Consider the following 21,233-nt stretch of genomic DNA (forward strand, 5'->3'; position numbering starts at 1 on the left):
TTAAACATTAAAGAAAATATATTTAACAAATGTTTTTTTTATTTTACCTACTTATTTATTATTTTACCTTATTTATTTATTTGTTTACTTATTTATGACCTTATTTAATAACTTGTTTATTTACTTATTTATTTAATTACGTCTTTATTTAACGCAATATTTTTAATTTTTCCATACAATTATTCATACACTCATTTCATATACTTTACTAAACCTTATCAAGACAATTGTAAAGACAACGAAAAAAGATTTATTACATAAATTTACCAATCGATTCTTACTCATACGGATAGGTATATATCAGCTTTGGTGTAAGGCGTAAGTATTAATTAGAAAATTATCTGACAACGTTACATTGCGCTTAATTAGTTTTTAATGGAAGAATTTAAACATTATTTCCCATAATACTATAATTACATATAATTACATTCCGTTCGATTGTTTTGGCATGAATGAGTAAGAAATTTGCATTTATTATAGTAGCATTAGGATATACTAATAATAGCTGTATTCCTGCGGCTTCACTGACTAAAGCATTATATGAAGCATTGTCACAGATAATATGATAGTATACTAGGTATTGTATAGGTTACGCCTCTAATTCATAAAAACTGAAATATTCTATAAACATACTTTAACTGATACAGTGTTTTGTTGTTTAATTTAAAGAAAGAGATAAAGTAGTTGAATAGCTAAAATAGGTTTGATGTTTTTATGCATAAGGGGGTTACCGACCCGTATACCAAATTTCATTCTAATTTGTGTAGCAGATTAAACATCATTGAATAATAAACATCTTCCAATCAATCAGTGATGATCAGTACGTATAGGTTCCTATAGTATAATTGTGTTGTACAAAAAATAGACTATTATGATATTGAACATTGCCGTCCTATTACTGTGATGTTCGATTTTTTTTTCAAATTTTTAAATTTAAAGTATCTTTATTCAAATACACTTCTAAATCGTCATTCCATTTTAAATGTCTCTTAACACCATGTGTAGGTATATAATATTCAAATGTACAATAATACTTTTTCTTAAAATTTAATTTTCAACCAGTTCAATAATATTTTGATCCGAGCTCTTATAATTTAATACTGTATAATGTCACAAAAAAATTGTAATAAAATTCCCAATAAATAATAAAATTAAAGTTATATAAAAAAATGAATTTGAATTCCAACAATCAGGTTTCACTTGTACAAAATATATGGCTATTAAGACATTCAGTTAACAATTCAATATTTCCTATTTTGTTACTAATAGATACATTGACAATATATACGATATATTTGCGAAGATCTTACTGAAGGGACACGACTAGAGAGCAATCTAGAGACCAATCGTAAACTTCTGTATAATACTCTATACAGAGTGCTAGCTTACACATTACATCGTATTTATCGACTATAATAAGGTTTTTGACTGTTTGATACATGACAAGGCTGAAATCACAAAGTACTAATTATAAATATATACGTCTAATTTAAAATATTTATAAACAGAGCTCAGCATGTACAGTTAGGGGAAAGGGAAAAAGGAGAATTATTTAAAAACTACAAAAGTGGTTATAGCTAGGGGATCCACTCTCTCCGAAAAGATAATAGGTGTGGATGGAAAGCAGGCAGGCAATTAATGAAACTACTTATTTAATTTAAAAGAGAGTAGGTACTCCTGATGCGGCCCCATCGTTACCAGTCAGGATCTGATTAGGTACATGTGTTATCAACTGGTCTGTTTGAGGTCGATTACAAGTAAATAGGTAGTTGTTTGATTAGGCTACTATGTACATCCAGGGGGCATGTTACTCTCGCGCGTTTTTAGCATGAATAATTTATAATTGTCTTTCGCAATAAAAAAAGATACAATTCAATTGTAACAATACGAAATGATTTGATATATTTAAACTATAATCCTAAACCATTCTTGTTATAATTTTTATTATACATTAGTACAATAGAAAGTATATACTTATATATTAAAGTAAGTATATCCTTTCTATAAAAAAAAAAGAATTTAAGAATAAGAATTAAATTTATTGCCATTCTTCACAGAAATTATAATGTACATATATTCATTAATCAATATATTGTGCAGTATTCGTATGCGCCTGGCAATAGATACAAACTCAGCTTTTGCTGGACTGATCGGTTTGCAATTGACGAAGTTAAGAAGTAATAAACAAACAAAATGCAACCGAATTAAGAACCTCCGTCTTTTTGAAGTCGGTTGAAAAGACACCGACTTTAAATAGATCAGTGGGTACCGAAATGACAGTCGACGATGGAAGGCTGTGGAATATGGAAGGCTGAAAATTCTAGAAGTAATACTGGTAGTCAATCTTCGAGTGATGGTAGTCACACACATAACGGTAACGGACAAGCGAAATTAATTTAAGGCGAACCAATGCAGAATATAGAACACACAGACGGTGAGGATTTTTAAATTGCTTAATTATGAGTAGTATAAAGAAGAGAAGAATTAGGAGAAGAAATAAAACCCCTAATAACGACCATCTGACTAAATCTATCACAATAAATTACCATGAATGCCATATATAAACAATTTTTTAATAAGTAACGAATAGGTGATCTTATCAAAGGCTTTTCAATAAAAAAAGCTAAGCAGCTTATTAAATTATATTTGCAATAGAACATTTCATTCATCTGCGCATGTCTTTATAAACCTAGCAGGCACATCGTCAGGACCAGCACCCTTATTTGAATGAAGCTTCATGATAGCTTTTAATAAATTTTCGCAGTTAACATGTATCACGCTAATAGTTGACAGACTTACGACATTTTGAATGTTGTTGCTACTATCAAATGGCTTTTTATATACCGATTTAAAGTAGGTACTCTGAAAACAGTTTACAAATTACCTGCGCGTCAGATGCAACATTAAATTTGTGTGTCATCAATTGTGGAATGTAATTACTCGGCTTTTTACAGTTCACATACTTCTAAAACATCTTATTATTATCTTTTAAACTATCTTCTATAAACAGAATACAAGACTAGTATCATTCTTCAATTATTTTCTTCTCTACGACTAAGTAGCCAGGTTGTCTGTAAGAGATTGCTTTTAGCGATAAGGCCGCCTTTTGTATATGCACATTCTGTATAAATACTCCTTGTATACATCTCTACTGTGCGCAATAAAGAGTTTATTATTATTATTATTAAGTAGAACAAATGTATCGTAATCTCTGGGGTTCTTTTACTTTTTAAATTGACGATGGTATTTCGGTTTCTCGTTAAGACAATTGATCAAAGGCAGACTGAACCGTTCAAGATAGTTTTTTGACTTCGACTTACACTTAGGAGTATATATATTAATTATCTCTCTTATCTAAACCAGAAAGAATAGCATTCCTATCAAGCTCTGATTTCAAAGCGAGTTTAATTTGATTGTAGTTACATTTCCAATAGTTGGTTTTAAAAGACCCAGGGTTATATTTCACAGTTAATAGTTGGGTAATAGATTCAATATTCACATTAAAAGCAGGATTATGTCTATCTAATTTACTTAAAGGATCGGTGCTATATACATTAATATAAGATTATTATTCTTAAAAAGCACAAAATCTAGCAACCTGCCATTAGCGTTTAATAAATGATTAAATTGAGATAAATTGCAAAGTGCCATGGTTTCTATTAGGATAGATGATCGGCAATGTATTGCGTTATAAAATTCAAGACATAATCCTCTTTACGAAAAGGTGATCCACTTTTTCTCTCTTTCTAAAACTTTTCTTAGTGACACTAGAAATTATATTTGGAAACCAACTAGGAAAATTTTGCAATAAATATGTCATACCCATTGGACTGTCGATTAACACACTTAAAATTTGCTGAAGAGGTAGTTTTTTTTGCTAAATCAAATTAATTGAAAAATACATTAGTAGCTGTTCAGCTATTATAATTGCATTATCCATAAATTACTTTAGACAAAATCCACCACTTTATAGAAACAACTATTGTTTTCATTATCATAATGGTTCCATGTATTTATGATTCACTAATTACTTGCCTATTTTTCAACATTTCAATGTTTAAATAGGACTGTAGTTGTGAAAACACAATCATTCGAAAGTAGTAACTTACGAGGAGCGTACTCAGTGTTCGTTTGTTCATTTAAATAATATATAATAATAATAATAATGGCAAATACAAATTGTGAGTGTCAGAGAACCCAGGAGGTCGCAATGTCTGTGGACAAAGGTAAATTTTATGTTTTCGATGTACTATTTATAGGTATATTTTATTTATCACATTTTATATATGTTTTTACATTTCAACTTCAAACAGCTACAACAAATCTATATATAATATATTAAAATTTAGCAGATAGAGCGACCCATTAATATTATATAAGATTTTCGAACGTTTAAAGTTTGTTGTCTCTTTCAGTTTCTTAGTAGGTACCAATCTAAAAGGTATTTATAGATACTTTTTAGATTGGTACTTGATACGAGAAAGTTTGGTCATAGTATTTATACATTTTCAATAAAATTAATTAATTACATGTGTTAATGTTACATTTTACTTCCAGATCGAAAGACGGACCAGTCGGCAAATGAGGTAATTGTGACCGGAGACGACATAATAGAGTCAGCGTATGACATTTCTTTGCGAATCGTCGAGAGATCACGCGAGGAAATTAATACATCGCCGAGGAATATATTGAGGCGATACATTGCCGTTTTTAATAGGAGACGATTGAATTTTGATGTACCCGAAGATTCAGATTAAAGTTTACCAGTGAAATAAATAGGAAGAGCAAAGAGATGTTATTGATGGGATCCAGCGGTCACATTGCTAGTTTTAACAAGAAACAATTGAATTGCGATGGATCGAAGACTGTGATTAAGTTTATTAGTGGTTTAAAGTGATATAGTACGATGCGAACAGTCAATAAGACATTATATATAGATATTTATTTATAATTTGTAGATATATTTGATGATGTGATAAATGTAAATATTGGTAACATATAAAATATAATTATGTTATAGCGCAATAAAGTATAATATTCTATCTAATAGTTTATTATTTTATTACTTAAGAGCCTGCTCAATTTTTAAGTGATCTGCATGAGGATAATATTGTTAGGTACCTGTATTATTTTCAAAAATTCTATTTACCCGGCCGAAGTCGAGCCGAATTATTAGGAATAAATAAATTGCAAAACTGTTTTCTAACAAAATTAGCTATACATGCAAATACATATGATTATGGATTTATGTGCAATTCGTTCGCTGTTACTGCCATAAATCTGGAATAGAATGGGTACGTGTGGCATCAATCTACACAGGGCACCGGGTAAGCTTATATTAAAAATATATTTTTTTCAATTCTACACATATCAACAAATTCAACTATATTTATGTATAATTTAATACTCAAATAGATGTATTACAACATATCGTTACGTTTAATATCCCGACAATCAGAACAAACCTAGCGAGACCTACCTAACCTAACGAGAAAACAATCGCCAATGACGTAAGTTGATGAAAGGAGCAGCCGATTTCTATACAAGAGACATTGTATAGACAATACGGTGTCTATTGTATGTATATTGTGAGTGTAATAAACAGCGGTAAAAAATCTATTGTGTCGTCCTTTACACCCCTTATACAATATTATGTATTGTAGCTATTTATAACAAAAAATACCTTTGCCTACAGGTACGGCTGGATCTTAAGAATACACTTACAATTTTTATTAGCTGTTTTTATTATTATTACACAAACATTGAGTACGTTTCTTGAAAGTTAGTATTGTCAAATAAATTCGTTTTCACAGCTATTTCAATGTATAATAGCGGCTGCCCTTTTAGAAATATTGAAAGATAAATATTAAGCCATTGTGTTAACGAAACCCATAGTTATCTCTCTAAAAGGCGTGGAGATAGTCTAAAAAGATTGTTGGCTAATGCAATTAGGTATAGAGACATAATACTTACTATCTTGGTGTTAACGCATGAATAGTAAAATGGGCAAAGGGATAAAATAATATTATTACGTACAACGGTGTTGTTTACGAGTTGACGATCAATATCTATCTCAAAACAACTATCTCAACCTATCACTGGTGCCCCGCCAACATATACCGATTGTGCAGGCGGGATCACATTCCATAATCATCCATAAAATAGAGGACACCCATAGTACCCAATTTGTCTATGTAGGTACATATATATGTTATGTCCAGCCCCTTGTCTGCAAACTATAGTGTATATAGACAAGTATAAATATGCCTCTACACTACATCTGTTCTTTGTAGATAGAGACATATTTATGCTTGTCGACTTTTTTAACCGAAACTGCATTACATATTTTTACCTACTCAATTTATATTTTACACTTGTCATAATCAAGTAATAAACAATCTTATACTTAATGCTTAGGTGCGTCATCATTATATCAGTCTTAAACTGTCCATTGCTGACCTCCACATGATTCCCCCCGGAAACTATAGTGATTAATTTTAGTGGAATTTGCCACGATTGGCTAACTGACATGCTTTTTCATCCTCACTTATCATCCCTCACTGGTGTAGTAGTACTGGTGGTGGATACAGTTCACTACCGAATTGGAAAAAGATGGATAGTTATGGTTTCTAGATGTTAGAGTTATTAGCGAACTAAGTGAAAAAGTCTATATCACTTTCTCTCTCTTTCTCTCTGAAAAATCAGTGAATATGTGAGCTATATATTATTTTCGAAAATTTTATTCATCCATCGAAACCATGCCGGATCACTAGGATCAAATAAATTCTAAAACTGCGCTTTTCGAAAAAATAAGACACATTATTAATAAATACATAATTAAAACACCTATAAATAAATACCATCTTATACCTATCTATTAATGCAGTTCATATACCACTGAAATGCATATTTTGTTGCTCTATATAAGTAAACTTATCGAGAGAATAAAATATAAAATAACATTTTAGAGAGAGAAAGAGAAATAATGGCAAATACAAGATGGCGGCCGCGTGGGCCGGGTCAATAAAGAATTGTCTAACGCCCACCGTAGAATATGGGCGTAGCTTTATACTATGCGCAAATAACTACAAGTTTGAGAAAATAATCATCAATAAAATATACTAATGATAGGAGAAGGATACAGTATTGATCTTAAACAACCTACAAATTCTTTTTTAACTTATTTTATTTTTATAACTAAAATGTTTGTCCACTTCACGAAACAACTGCCTAAACCTTGGCGTTGACATAAGTACCTAATAATAACTAATCTACATCTACACTTTTATAAAGAAGAAAGATTTGTATTTTTGTGTAAAAATGTAAAATGTTTTAAAAATGTCCACTCGCCGAGAGCGGGCATAGGTACTTTGATTTTAAGGTTTCATGAACTACAAAGTGAAGACAGCTTTAAAGACGAGCCTTGTACCTACACTTAACAATGAATATGACTATTATTAAAATAAAAGTTTCAGATAGATATTGGTCGTCAACTCGTAAAACAAAAACAACTCGTAATGTAAACAACACCGTTGTGTAATAACATAATAATGTTATTTTATTTGCCCATTTTAGGTTTCGTTATCACAATGGCTTAATATTTACCTTTCAATAAACAAAAAGGGCAGCCGCTATTATACATTGAAATAGCTGTGAAAACGAATTTATGTGACAGTACTAACTTTCAAGAAACGTACTCAGTGTTTGTGTCATAATAATAACAATGGCTCATAAAATTATGAGTAGGTATATTCTTAAGGTCCAGCCGTACCTGTTGACACTGTATTGTCTATACAATGTCTCTTGTATAGAAATCGGTTGCTCCATTCAACGACTTACGTCATTGGCGATTATTTTCTCCAACGTCTTTGTGTATCGAATAGTGCAAAGCTCCGCTTTTTACATTTATCGCAATTTAGTAGTTTCTTATAAAACTAGCAATGGGGCCTCTGAATCCCATCAATAAACATCTTTTTGCTCTTCCTACATATTGTCCTCATTTTACTGGTAAACTTTAATCAGAATCTTTGGGTACATCAAAATTCAATCGTTTCTTATTAAAAACGGCAATGTATCGCCTCAATACATTCCTCGGCGACGTATTAATTTCCTCGCATGATCTCTCGACGATTCGCAAAGAAATGTCATACGCTGAATCTATTATGTCGTCTCCGGTCACAATTACCTCATTTGCCGACTAGTCCGTCTTTCGATCTGGAAGTAAAATACACATGTAATTGATTAATTTTATTGAAAATGTATAAATACTATAACTAACCAAAATTACTCGTATTTTTAGATACTTCTTAATTGGTACCTACTAAGAAACTGAAAGAGAAAAACAAACAGGGAACTCAATACGAACGAGGGAATAGACATTGTACGGTCAATACTTTAGACTTTAGAAAAATCTTATACAACGTTACTAGCTTGCCCTAACATTAGTCGTTTACAGAAAATAGTGCATTTACTCTAAAGGATTTTATGGACAATGCAATTATAGAAGCTCAATAGCTACTAATGTATTTTTCAATTCATTTGAATTAGCGAATAAAAACTATGTCCTCAGCAAATCTTAAGTGTGTTAATCTACAGTCCTATAGCATATGAAATATTTATTGCAAAATTTTCCTACTTGATTTCTAAATATAATTTCTAGTGCCACTAAGAGCAGTTTTAGAGAAAGAAAGAGTGAATCACCCTATATTTACTACGAAAATGAATCAATTGCATATGCCAAGAAAGCAAAAAACCTAGGTGTTGTTATTGATGTTGATTGCAATTTATCCTGGAATTAACACATTAATGGGCTATGTTTTTCATTTCATTCTTTTAAACGATTGCAAAAATTCTTACCATTTAAGACACAGCTTACTTTGGCTCAAGCCCTACTGTTAGCTCTTCTTGATTATGCTGACTTGACTTGACATATTCTACCTTGATACAACTGAAGAGCTTTTGAACAAATTAGAAAGATTGCAGAATTTGTGCATACGCTTTATATATGGTCTGCGTAAATATAATCATGTCTCCGCCTATAGAATAAAATTGAATTGGCTACCAATTCGAAGGCATCGAGATTTTTATATAATGTCATTTTTATATTTCGTTTAATATAACCCTCCTTTTCCCTCCTATCTTCGTGACGGATTTGATTTTTTAGTTCCCTATGACGTGTCCTCCCGTTAGAAGAAATCACTTATCCTCAAAATCCCTTTACACTCATCTAGGCGCTGTAGTGGATCTTTTACCGTACATGCTGCTAGATTGTGGAATTCTCTTCCCATATCTATCCGTGAGAGTCAATGCCTAAATATTTTTAAGAGTAGACTTAAAGAGCATCTTCTATCTCTATGAACATATATTCATTTATCTATATATGTAGGTATATATTATATTTGAATGCAATTATAGTCATTAGTTGAATTAGCTAATGTGCTATGAATCCCTCCAGTCCGCCCTTTACTAAACACGCCCATTATTGTCATTGTCCTAATGGCTCCATGTACTCATTCACCTTTCACTAATTGTATATTTTTCGATATTTCAAGGTACGAGTATAAAAGGGACTGTACCTGTGACGGTAAAGTCATTCGGAAGTAGTAACTAGCGGAGTTCGTTTCGTTCGTTTATTATTTTAAATAGTATCTACAGATATCGCAATAATAATAACAATATTTGTGAGCAGTGACTGTGTTTGAATGCGCGTATTAATTTCTATTTGACAATAATTTTTTTCTCTTCGCCCGTTTGGGAAAATCATTAACGCGGTGACGATAGTTAACGGCTGAGATTTCTTAAGGTAAATATACTCTTAGAATTAATTATATTTTTTAGAATTATTGCAACTTTCAAAGTATCGTCTGAGTTGTTGTATGTGTATGTGATCTTTTATTAATAGTTTAAAACAGATGGCATTCAATCGCTTGCTCTTGTACACATTCGAAAACTTTCTCAACATTATTCTTATTAATTGACTTCTCATTTTGTTGTGAAGAGCAATGGAGAGAGCGATGACACCAGAGAGCAAGCGCCGCGTTCGCGCAACCCTGGACGAGATCTCCGCACGCCTAGATCGCCTCCATTCTGAGGTCTTAGTGCCGCTCATGAATGCAAGGGATCGCTGGCCAACTTCGACGCCCATCCGTCGGAGTTGGGCCTACTTGCCCCGCAACGAAACAGTTAACCGGCAGAAAGGTGAGCATATTTATGATGAACAAAAGAAATAAATTTGTTAATATGTAACAAATTATAAACTATGGATTTTTTAAGTTGTAACTGTTGTTATTTTGGAAAGTTTCTTTTTATAAAATCTCAAAACCTATGCTAGTTAAAATACCGTTCTATTTATTATTTTAAATGTGTTTTATTCTTTTTAAATTGAAAAGGTTTACTGCTGTGTTGGTCCCACACGAATATTATCAAGAATAAATTCATTGTTTATATTTGCGTTAGATTTTCCAGTATAATTAATCGTTTCTCATTTTATTGTTAATGCCTATTGTTGTATTATAAGGCAATTGTTGTATAATTAACATTCTTTGAATTCAGGTCGTGAATGTCTACATATCTCGAGGTCGCCGGAAAATGAATTAACAAGAAATTCCACGACTGTCGACGACGTTGAAATATTTGGGTGGACCTCGCCTCTTCCACCGCCGTCAACAAACTCGGTCTGCTTTTCTTCGCCCACTTCCACAGCCACTTCAGAATCTAGCCCACGGAAACGCGTGCGCTCTGAATCTATTGATTCAGACTGGACATCAGAGGGGACAGACTTCAGTGATACTAGTAGATCGCAAGATATCAGCACAAATTGGCAAATTGACTCAACACCGCCAAATAAAAGACCAAGGCTTGAGAAAACAATGGAATATGATGCACCTGTAGATGTTAAACTGTCAGGTTTAAGTCTGAATCAACTGATAGATATAATTGAATCTATCATTGACGAACACCCACACATCGAAGACGAGGTCAGAACAAATATGCCGGTCCCAGACTTGTAACCGCTCCAGGAAAGGCTTCTTTATTTAAAATTGAATATTTTGAAAGTGCTCTCAAGACCGGGAATGAGTTGTGACGGATCGCCAGTGATGTGTATTGTATATATAATGTGTATTTTTTCATTTGTATGTACATGAATGTATATATTACGATAGTGCCTTTACTGTAATTAGGCAAGTCTATCTATGTATGTATTTTTATTATTTTATATTTTGTATGTATGCTAGATCTTGACAATTGTATTATTATTATAGTATTATTCAAGATTGTTATATTTATGTACATGTATCAAATAATAATCTCAATATCCTCAGAGAAAACAGTGTTGTAATATAAACATTAGAGTACAAATAAATATTAAAGAAAAAATATTTAAAAAATGTGTTTTATTATATGACATCCGAGACGCCAGGAATATATTTTTAATTGTTAGAATCCCTCACTAAAAAGCTTTTTTAGGAAGTGTTTATTACATATCTAAATGTGGCAGTGTCTGTATTATCTGTCAATTTTAGAAAAAATAAATAATTTCTAATATTCCTTATTTAAAATGAGTTTTAATAGAGAATTAAAATATTGGAAGTCTTGCCGACCACTGTTTAAAATAGGTATATAACAGTCTTCCACAAGGTTGCATGTATATTTATGAAGCATCTGCATTTGTTAAGAAAAATTCAAACAGCTTTATTACTGCCACAGAGCATTATCCGCGAAATAGAAGAAATCCAAATAGGCTGGTATTAAATCGAATTCCTAGGACTACGATTTATCAAAAACATTGTTATAATATGTGTACACGAATTTATAATAATAACCCAAAAAATATAATAAATATAAAGACATTGAGAAAATTTAAGAGCACACTGTACAAATGGCTTATGATTAAATATAAAATAAAATTTTAGAGAGAGAGAGAGAGAGAGAGAGAGAAATAATGGCATATTCAAGGGCGGCCGCGTGCGTCGGGCCAATCAAGAATTGTTTAACGCCCACCGCAGAATATGGGCGTAGCTTTATACCTATGCGCAAATAACTACAAGTTTGAGAAAATAATCATCAATAAAATATATTAATAAAAAGATAGATTATTTATTGATATTAAACAAATTACGAATTCTTTCTTACCTTTTTTTATAACTAAAATGTTTGTCTACTTCACTTAAACAACTACCTAAATCTTGGTGTGACATAAGTACCTAACAATAACTAATAAGTAATAAAAGTATTTTTTTCTAATGGATGACAATGAAATGGTAACCCCGCCTGCACTAACGGTAGCCGCTATTAATACATTAATACATAGCTGTGAAAACGAATTTATTTGACAATACTAACTTTCAAGAAACGTACTCAATGTTTGTGTAATTATAATAACAACGGCTAATAAAAATTCTGAGAACATTCTTAAGGTCCAGCCGTACCTGTAGACAAAGGTAATTTCTGTTTTAAATAGCTACAATACATAACGTTGTATAAGGGGTGTAATGGATGACACGATAGATTTTCTACCGCTGTTTATTACACCCACAATATACATACAATAGACACCGTATTGTCTATACAATGTCTCTTGTATAGAAATCGGCTGCTCCTTTCATCGACTTACGTCATTGGCGATTGTTTTCTCCAACGTCTTTGCGTATCGTATAGTGCAAAGCTGCGCTTTATCTCCTTAGTGTAAAGGAAGACACATTTGTTTTTTCTTCGTCATCCTACGTTATTAACTGATGTGTAAGTAGATTAAAGCTAGTTAGTTGCACTTTATTCCGTAGGACCACAACTCAGAAAACAACCCAGCAATGGTTAGTTCGAAATTGGTTATTTGAAAATAAGATATGAATAACACGTGTACCTATTGTCATTCAACAGTACAGTAGGTACGAGTACACAATGAATTAACACAAGTATATTTTAGCAGTTTTAATAAAAAGGCAAATAAGATAATTACACTGGATAAGATAATTACATTTAGTATAAGATTATTTATTATTTAAATATGCCGGGTCTAAAATAAAAATTAAGTAGCTAATTATTTTGTAATGTTGTTTCGGTTGTCTCGTTATCATGTAATTACTACACAACTCCAGAGTATGGAGACATATTTATTTTTATAACTTACGTATCACCATTTGAATGCAATTATAGTCATTAGTTGAATTAGCTAATGAGCTATGAATCCCTCCAGTCCGCCCTTTACTAAACACGCCCATTATTGTCATTGTCCTAATGGCTCCATGTACTCATTCACCTTCCACTAATTGTCTATTTTTCGATATTTCCAGGTACGAGTATAAAAGGGTCTGTACCTGTGACAGTAAAGTCATTCGGAAGTAGTAACTAGCGAGGAGTGTACGTTTGGTTTCTAGTGTTCGTTTATTATTTTAAATATTATCTACTGATATCGCAATAATAATAACAATATTTGTGAGCAGTGACTGTGTTTGAGTGCGCGTATTAATTTCTATTTGACAATAATTTTTTTCTCTTCCCCCGTTTGGGAAAATCATTAACGCGGTGAAGATAGTTAACGGCTGAGATTTCTTAAGGTAAATATACTCTTAGAATTAATTATATTTTTTAGAATTATTGCAACTTTTAAAGTATCGTCTGAGTTGTTGTATGTGTATGTGATCTTTTATTAATAGTTTAAAACAGATGGCATTCAATCGCTTGCTCTTGTACACATTCGAAAACTTTCTCAACTTTATTCTTATTAATTGATTCCTTATTTTGTTGTGAAGAGCAATGGAGAGAGCGATAACACCAGAGAGCAAGCGCCGCGTTCGCGCAACCCTGGACGAGATCTCCGCACGCCTGGATCGCCTCCATTCTGAGGTCTTAGTGCCGCTCTTGAATGCGAGGGATCGCAGGTCAACTTCCACGCCCAGCCATCAGAGCCGGGCCTCCTCGCCCCGCAATGAAACAGTTAACCAGCAGAGAGGTGAGCAGATTTGTAAATGAACAAAAGAAATAAATTTTGCCTCTTGCCATACCTGATTCATATAACAAATTATAAACTATGTACCTCCTAGACTTTTTAAGTTGTAACTGTTGTTATTTTGGGAAGTTTCTTTTTATAAAATCTCAAAACCTATGCTAGTTAAAATACCGTTCTATTTATTATTTTAAATGTGTTTTATTCTTTTTAAATTGAAAAGGTTTACTGCTGTGTTGGTCCCACACGAATATTATTAAGAATAAATTCATTGTTTATATTTGCGTTAGATTTTCCAGTATAATTTATCGTTTCTCGTTTTATTGTTAATGCCTATTGTTGTATTATATGGCAATTGTTGTATAATTAACATTCTTTGAATTCAGGTCGTGAATGTCTTCATATCTCGAGGTCGCCGGAAAATGAATTAACAAGAAATTCCACGACTGACGACGACGTTGAAATATTTGGGTGGACCTCACCTCTTCCACCGCCGTCAACAAACTCGGTCTGCTTTTCTCCGCCCACTTCAACAGCCACTTCAGAATCTAGCCCACGGAAACGCGTGCGCTCTGAATCTATTGATTCAGACTGGACATCAGAGGGGACAGACTTCAGTGATACTAGTGAATCGCAAGATATCAGCACAAATTGGCAAATTGACTCAACACCGCCAAATAAGAAACCAAGACTGGAGAAAGCAATAAAATATAATGGACCTTTAGATGTTGCCCTGAAAGATTTGAGGCCGAATCAACTGATTGATATAATTAAATCTGTCATGGACAAACATCCAGACATCGAGGACGAGGTCAGAACAAACATGCCGGCCCCAGACTTGTTGCCGCTCGAGGAAAGGTTTTTCCATTTAAGATGGAATATTGTGAAATTGTTGTCAACACCGGGAATGAATTTTGAATACGGTTCGCTGGCTTACTTTCACGCACGTAGCCACTTAGAAGCTTTCAACAAGTATTTAGTGGAACAGGGGAAAGTCCTGTTGGATTCTCAACAATGGAAGTCTGTTATTGAATATGTGTTGTTAGCCTGGAAATATGTTAGAGCTATATCTATATGTGATCGTCACATACATATTCCCTACAGAGCGCTGTGCTTCGAAAGGCTGTCTGCTTTTTGCATGACGGCTCTCGAAAAAGGATATTTTGATAGGGATCTATTGATTGATACTCAATATGAGCTACAACGCATGATTGTTGATTGTGAAGACATCGAATCATGTATAGAGAAAATTGAAGAAGAACTCTCGTATTTGTGATTACTATTGTACCTAATGTTTAAGGAATTGCCTTTTATATTTGTCTATTAGTATTTGTAATTTTTTTATTTTTTATTTGTATGTATTAATTTGTATCAAATATGATGATTTTTTTGTAATTTATATCTCTTCATTTTTTGTATTAGTAATAGATAGTAGGAATAAAGGCCTTGTATTACTATGCATTTGATGTAATACTTGTATTAGTTTTATTACAATGTAGTTGTGAAAAATGCCAAAAGTATTATTTTGTATGTAAGAGTAATGATTTTTGTAAACTCTACAAATGTATGTAAGTACATGAGTGTATATATTTCGAGAGTTACTATTATAATTAGACAAGACTGATATAAAATAAAATACTAAAAGAAAATTTAAATGAACTATAATTAGGAAGTCACCTATGAAAATATTTTTGGCTAGCTAGATCTCGACAATTGTAATATTTAAGATTTGTGTTTTTATGTCAACAATATGTCAAATAATAATTTAAAGGTCTCTCATCGCAAAGAGAACACAGTATTGTAATAGAAACATAAGGGTAGAATTAAACATTAAAGAAAATATATTTAACAAATGTTTTTTTTATTTTACCTACTTATTTATTATTTTACCTTATTTATTTATTTGTTTACTTATTTATGACCTTATTTAATAACTTGTTTATTTACTTATTTATTTAATTACGTCTTTATTTAACGCAATATTTTTAATTTTTCCATACAATTATTCATACACTCATTTCATATACTTTACTAAACCTTATCAAGACAATTGTAAAGACAACGAAAAAAGATTTATTACATAAATTTACCAATCGATTCTTACTCATACGGATAGGTATATATCAGCTTTGGTGTAAGGCGTAAGTATTAATTAGAAAATTATCTGACAACGTTACATTGCGCTTAATTAGTTTTTAATGGAAGAATTTAAACATTATTTCCCATAATACTATAATTACATATAATTACATTCCGTTCGATTGTTTTGGCATGAATGAGTAAGAAATTTGCATTTATTATAGTAGCATTAGGATATACTAATAATAGCTGTATTCCTGCGGCTTCACTGACTAAAGCATTATATGAAGCATTGTCACAGATAATATGATAGTATACTAGGTATTGTATAGGTTACGCCTCTAATTCATAAAAACTGAAATATTCTATAAACATACTTTAACTGATACAGTGTTTTGTTGTTTAATTTAAAGAAAGAGATAAAGTAGTTGAATAGCTAAAATAGGTTTGATGTTTTTATGCATAAGGGGGTTACCGACCCGTATACCAAATTTCATTCTAATTTGTGTAGCAGATTAAACATCATTGAATAATAAACATCTTCCAATCAATCAGTGATGATCAGTACGTATAGGTTCCTATAGTATAATTGTGTTGTACAAAAAATAGACTATTATGATATTGAACATTGCCGTCCTATTACTGTGATGTTCGATTTTTTTTTTCAAATTTTTAAATTTAAAGTATCTTTATTCAAATACACTTCTAAATCGTCATTCCATTTTAAATGTCTCTTAACACCATGTGTAGGTATATAATATTCAAATGTACAATAATACTTTTTCTTAAAATTTAATTTTCAACCAGTTCAATAATATTTTGATCCGAGCTCTTATAATTTAATACTGTATAATGTCACAAAAAAATTGTAATAAAATTCCCAATAAATAATAAAATTAAAGTTATATAAAAAAATGAATTTGAATTCCAACAATCAGGTTTCACTTGTACAAAATATATGGCTATTAAGACATTCAGTTAACAATTCAATATTTCCTATTTTGTTACTAATAGATACATTGACAATATATACGATATATTTGCGAAGATCTTACTGAAGGGACACGACTAGAGAGCAATCTAGAGACCAATCGTAAACTTCTGTATAATACTCTATACAGAGTGCTAGCTTACACATTACATCGTATTTATCGACTATAATAAGGTTTTTGACTGTTTGATACATGACAAGGCTGAAATCACAAAGTACTAATTATAAATATATACGTCTAATTTAAAATATTTATAAACAGAGCTCAGCATGTACAGTTAGGGGAAAGGGAAAAAGGAGAATTATTTAAAAACTACAAAAGTGGTTATAGCTAGGGGATCCACTCTCTCCGAAAAGATAATAGGTGTGGATGGAAAGCAGGCAGGCAATTAATGAAACTACTTATTTAATTTAAAAGAGAGTAGGTACTCCTGATGCGGCCCCATCGTTACCAGTCAGGATCTGATTAGGTACATGTGTTATCAACTGGTCTGTTTGAGGTCGATTACAAGTAAATAGGTAGTTGTTTGATTAGGCTACTATGTACATCCAGGGGGCATGTTACTCTCGCGCGTTTTTAGCATGAATAATTTATAATTGTCTTTCGCAATAAAAAAAGATACAATTCAATTGTAACAATACGAAATGATTTGATATATTTAAACTATAATCCTAAACCATTCTTGTTATAATTTTTATTATACATTAGTACAATAGAAAGTATATACTTATATATTAAAGTAAGTATATCCTTTCTATAAAAAAAAAAAGAATTTAAGAATAAGAATTAAATTTATTGCCATTCTTCACAGAAATTATAATGTACATATATTCATTAATCAATATATTGTGCAGTATTCGTATGCGCCTGGCAATAGATACAAACTCAGCTTTTGCTGGACTGATCGGTTTGCAATTGACGAAGTTAAGAAGTAATAAACAAACAAAATGCAACCGAATTAAGAACCTCCGTCTTTTTGAAGTCGGTTGAAAAGACACCGACTTTAAATAGATCAGTGGGTACCGAAATGACAGTCGACGATGGAAGGCTGTGGAATATGGAAGGCTGAAAATTCTAGAAGTAATACTGGTAGTCAATCTTCGAGTGATGGTAGTCACACACATAACGGTAACGGACAAGCGAAATTAATAAGGCGAACCAATGCAGAATATAGAACACACAGACGGTGAGGATTTTTAAATTGCTTAATTATGAGTAGTATAAAGAAGAGAAGAATTAGGAGAAGAAATAAAACCCCTAATAACGACCATCTGACTAAATCTATCACAATAAATTACCATGAATGCCATATATAAACAATTTTTTAATAAGTAACGAATAGGTGATCTTATCAAAGGCTTTTCAATAAAAAAAGCTAAGCAGCTTATTAAATTATATTTGCAATAGAACATTTCATTCATCTGCGCATGTCTTTATAAACCTAGCAGGCACATCGTCAGGACCAGCACCCTTATTTGAATGAAGCTTCATGATAGCTTTTAATAAATTTTCGCAGTTAACATGTATCACGCTAATAGTTGACAGACTTACGACATTTTGAATGTTGTTGCTACTATCAAATGGCTTTTTATATACCGATTTAAAGTAGGTACTCTGAAAACAGTTTACAAATTACCTGCGCGTCAGATGCAACATTAAATTTGTGTGTCATCAATTGTGGAATGTAATTACTCGGCTTTTTACAGTTCACATACTTCTAAAACATCTTATTATTATCTTTTAAACTATCTTCTATAAACAGAATACAAGACTAGTATCATTCTTCAATTATTTTCTTGCTTCTACACTAAGTAGCCAGGTTGTCTGTAAGAGATTGCTCTCTTTTGTATATCTCATTCTCTCTTGTATACATCTCTACTGTGCGCAATAAAGAGTTTATTATTATTATTATTAAGTAGAACAAATGTATCGTAATCTCTGGGGTTCTTTTACTTTTTAAATTGACGATGGTATTTCGGTTTCTCGTTAAGACAATTGATCAAAGGCAGACTGAACCGTTCAAGATAGTTTTTTGACTTCGACTTACACTTAGGAGTATATATATTAATTATCTCTCTTATCTAAACCAGAAAGAATAGCATTCCTATCAAGCTCTGATTTCAAAGCGAGTTTAATTTGATTGTAGTTACATTTCCAATAGTTGGTTTTAAAAGACCCAGGGTTATATTTCACAGTTAATAGTTGGGTAATAGATTCAATATTCACATTAAAAGCAGGATTATGTCTATCTAATTTACTTAAAGGATCGGTGCTATATACATTAATATAAGATTATTATTCTTAAAAAGCACAAAATCTAGCAACCTGCCATTAGCGTTTAATAAATGATTAAATTGAGATAAATTGCAAAGTGCCATGGTTTCTATTAGGATAGATGATCGGCAATGTATTGCGTTATAAAATTCAAGACATAATCCTCTTTACGAAAAGGTGATCCACTTTTTCTCTCTTTCTAAAACTTTTCTTAGTGACACTAGAAATTATATTTGGAAACCAACTAGGAAAATTTTGCAATAAATATGTCATACCCATTGGACTGTCGATTAACACACTTAAAATTTGCTGAAGAGGTAGTTTTTTTTGCTAAATCAAATTAATTGAAAAATACATTAGTAGCTGTTCAGCTATTATAATTGCATTATCCATAAATTACTTTAGACAAAATCCACCACTTTATAGAAACAACTATTGTTTTCATTATCATAATGGTTCCATGTATTTATGATTCACTAATTACTTGCCTATTTTTCAACATTTCAATGTTTAAATAGGACTGTAGTTGTGAAAACACAATCATTCGAAAGTAGTAACTTACGAGGAGCGTACTCAGTGTTCGTTTGTTCATTTAAATAATATATAATAATAATAATAATGGCAAATACAAATTGTGAGTGTCAGAGAACCCAGGAGGTCGCAATGTCTGTGGACAAAGGTAAATTTTATGTTTTCGATGTACTATTTATAGGTATATTTTATTTATCACATTTTATATATGTTTTTACATTTCAACTTCAAACAGCTACAACAAATCTATATATAATATATTAAAATTTAGCAGATAGAGCGACCCATTAATATTATATAAGATTTTCGAACGTTTAAAGTTTGTTGTCTCTTTCAGTTTCTTAGTAGGTACCAATCTAAAAGGTATTTATAGATACTTTTTAGATTGGTACTTGATACGAGAAAGTTTGGTCATAGTATTTATACATTTTCAATAAAATTAATTAATTACATGTGTTAATGTTACATTTTACTTCCAGATCGAAAGACGGACCAGTCGGCAAATGAGGTAATTGTGACCGGAGACGACATAATAGAGTCAGCGTATGACATTTCTTTGCGAATCGTCGAGAGATCACGCGAGGAAATTAATACATCGCCGAGGAATATATTGAGGCGATACATTGCCGTTTTTAATAGGAGACGATTGAATTTTGATGTACCCGAAGATTCAGATTAAAGTTTACCAGTGAAATAAATAGGAAGAGCAAAGAGATGTTATTGATGGGATCCAGCGGTCACATTGCTAGTTTTAACAAGAAACAATTGAATTGCGATGGATCGAAGACTGTGATTAAGTTTATTAGTGGTTTAAAGTGATATAGTACGATGCGAACAGTCAATAAGACATTATATATAGATATTTATTTATAATTTGTAGATATATTTGATGATGTGATAAATGTAAATATTGGTAACATATAAAATATAATTATGTTATAGCGCAATAAAGTATAATATTCTATCTAATAGTTTATTATTTTATTACTTAAGAGCCTGCTCAATTTTTAAGTGATCTGCATGAGGATAATATTGTTAGGTACCTGTATTATTTTCAAAAATTCTATTTACCCGGCCGAAGTCGAGCCGAATTATTAGGAATAAATAAATTGCAAAACTGTTTTCTAACAAAATTAGCTATACATGCAAATACATATGATTATGGATTTATGTGCAATTCGTTCGCTGTTACTGCCATAAATCTGGAATAGAATGGGTACGTGTGGCATCAATCTACACAGGGCACCGGGTAAGCTTATATTAAAAATATATTTTTTTCAATTCTACACATATCAACAAATTCAACTATATTTATGTATAATTTAATACTCAAATAGATGTATTACAACATATCGTTACGTTTAATATCCCGACAATCAGAACAAACCTAGCGAGACCTACCTAACCTAACGAGA

General features: G+C 31.6%; 1 protein-coding gene across 1 annotated transcript; it reads left to right on the forward strand.

Annotated features, from left to right (window-relative positions):
- Nucleotides 1–13,452: 13,452 nt before the first annotated feature.
- Nucleotides 13,453–15,765, forward strand: LOC128200999 (uncharacterized). The gene is made up of 3 exons (XM_052896424.1): nt 13,453–13,553; nt 13,749–13,948; nt 14,329–15,765. Exons 2-3 carry the CDS (start codon nt 13,753–13,755, stop codon nt 15,216–15,218), a joined length of 1,086 nt encoding a protein of 361 aa, XP_052752384.1. The 5' UTR covers nt 13,453–13,553; nt 13,749–13,752; the 3' UTR covers nt 15,219–15,765.
- The last annotated feature ends 5,468 nt before the right edge of the window (nt 15,766–21,233 follow it).

This window comes from Galleria mellonella, unplaced genomic scaffold (genome assembly GCF_026898425.1).
Source record: "Galleria mellonella isolate WM207_F2 unplaced genomic scaffold, CSIRO_AGI_GalMel_v1 utg328, whole genome shotgun sequence".
Classification (NCBI taxonomy): domain Eukaryota; kingdom Metazoa; phylum Arthropoda; class Insecta; order Lepidoptera; family Pyralidae; genus Galleria; species Galleria mellonella.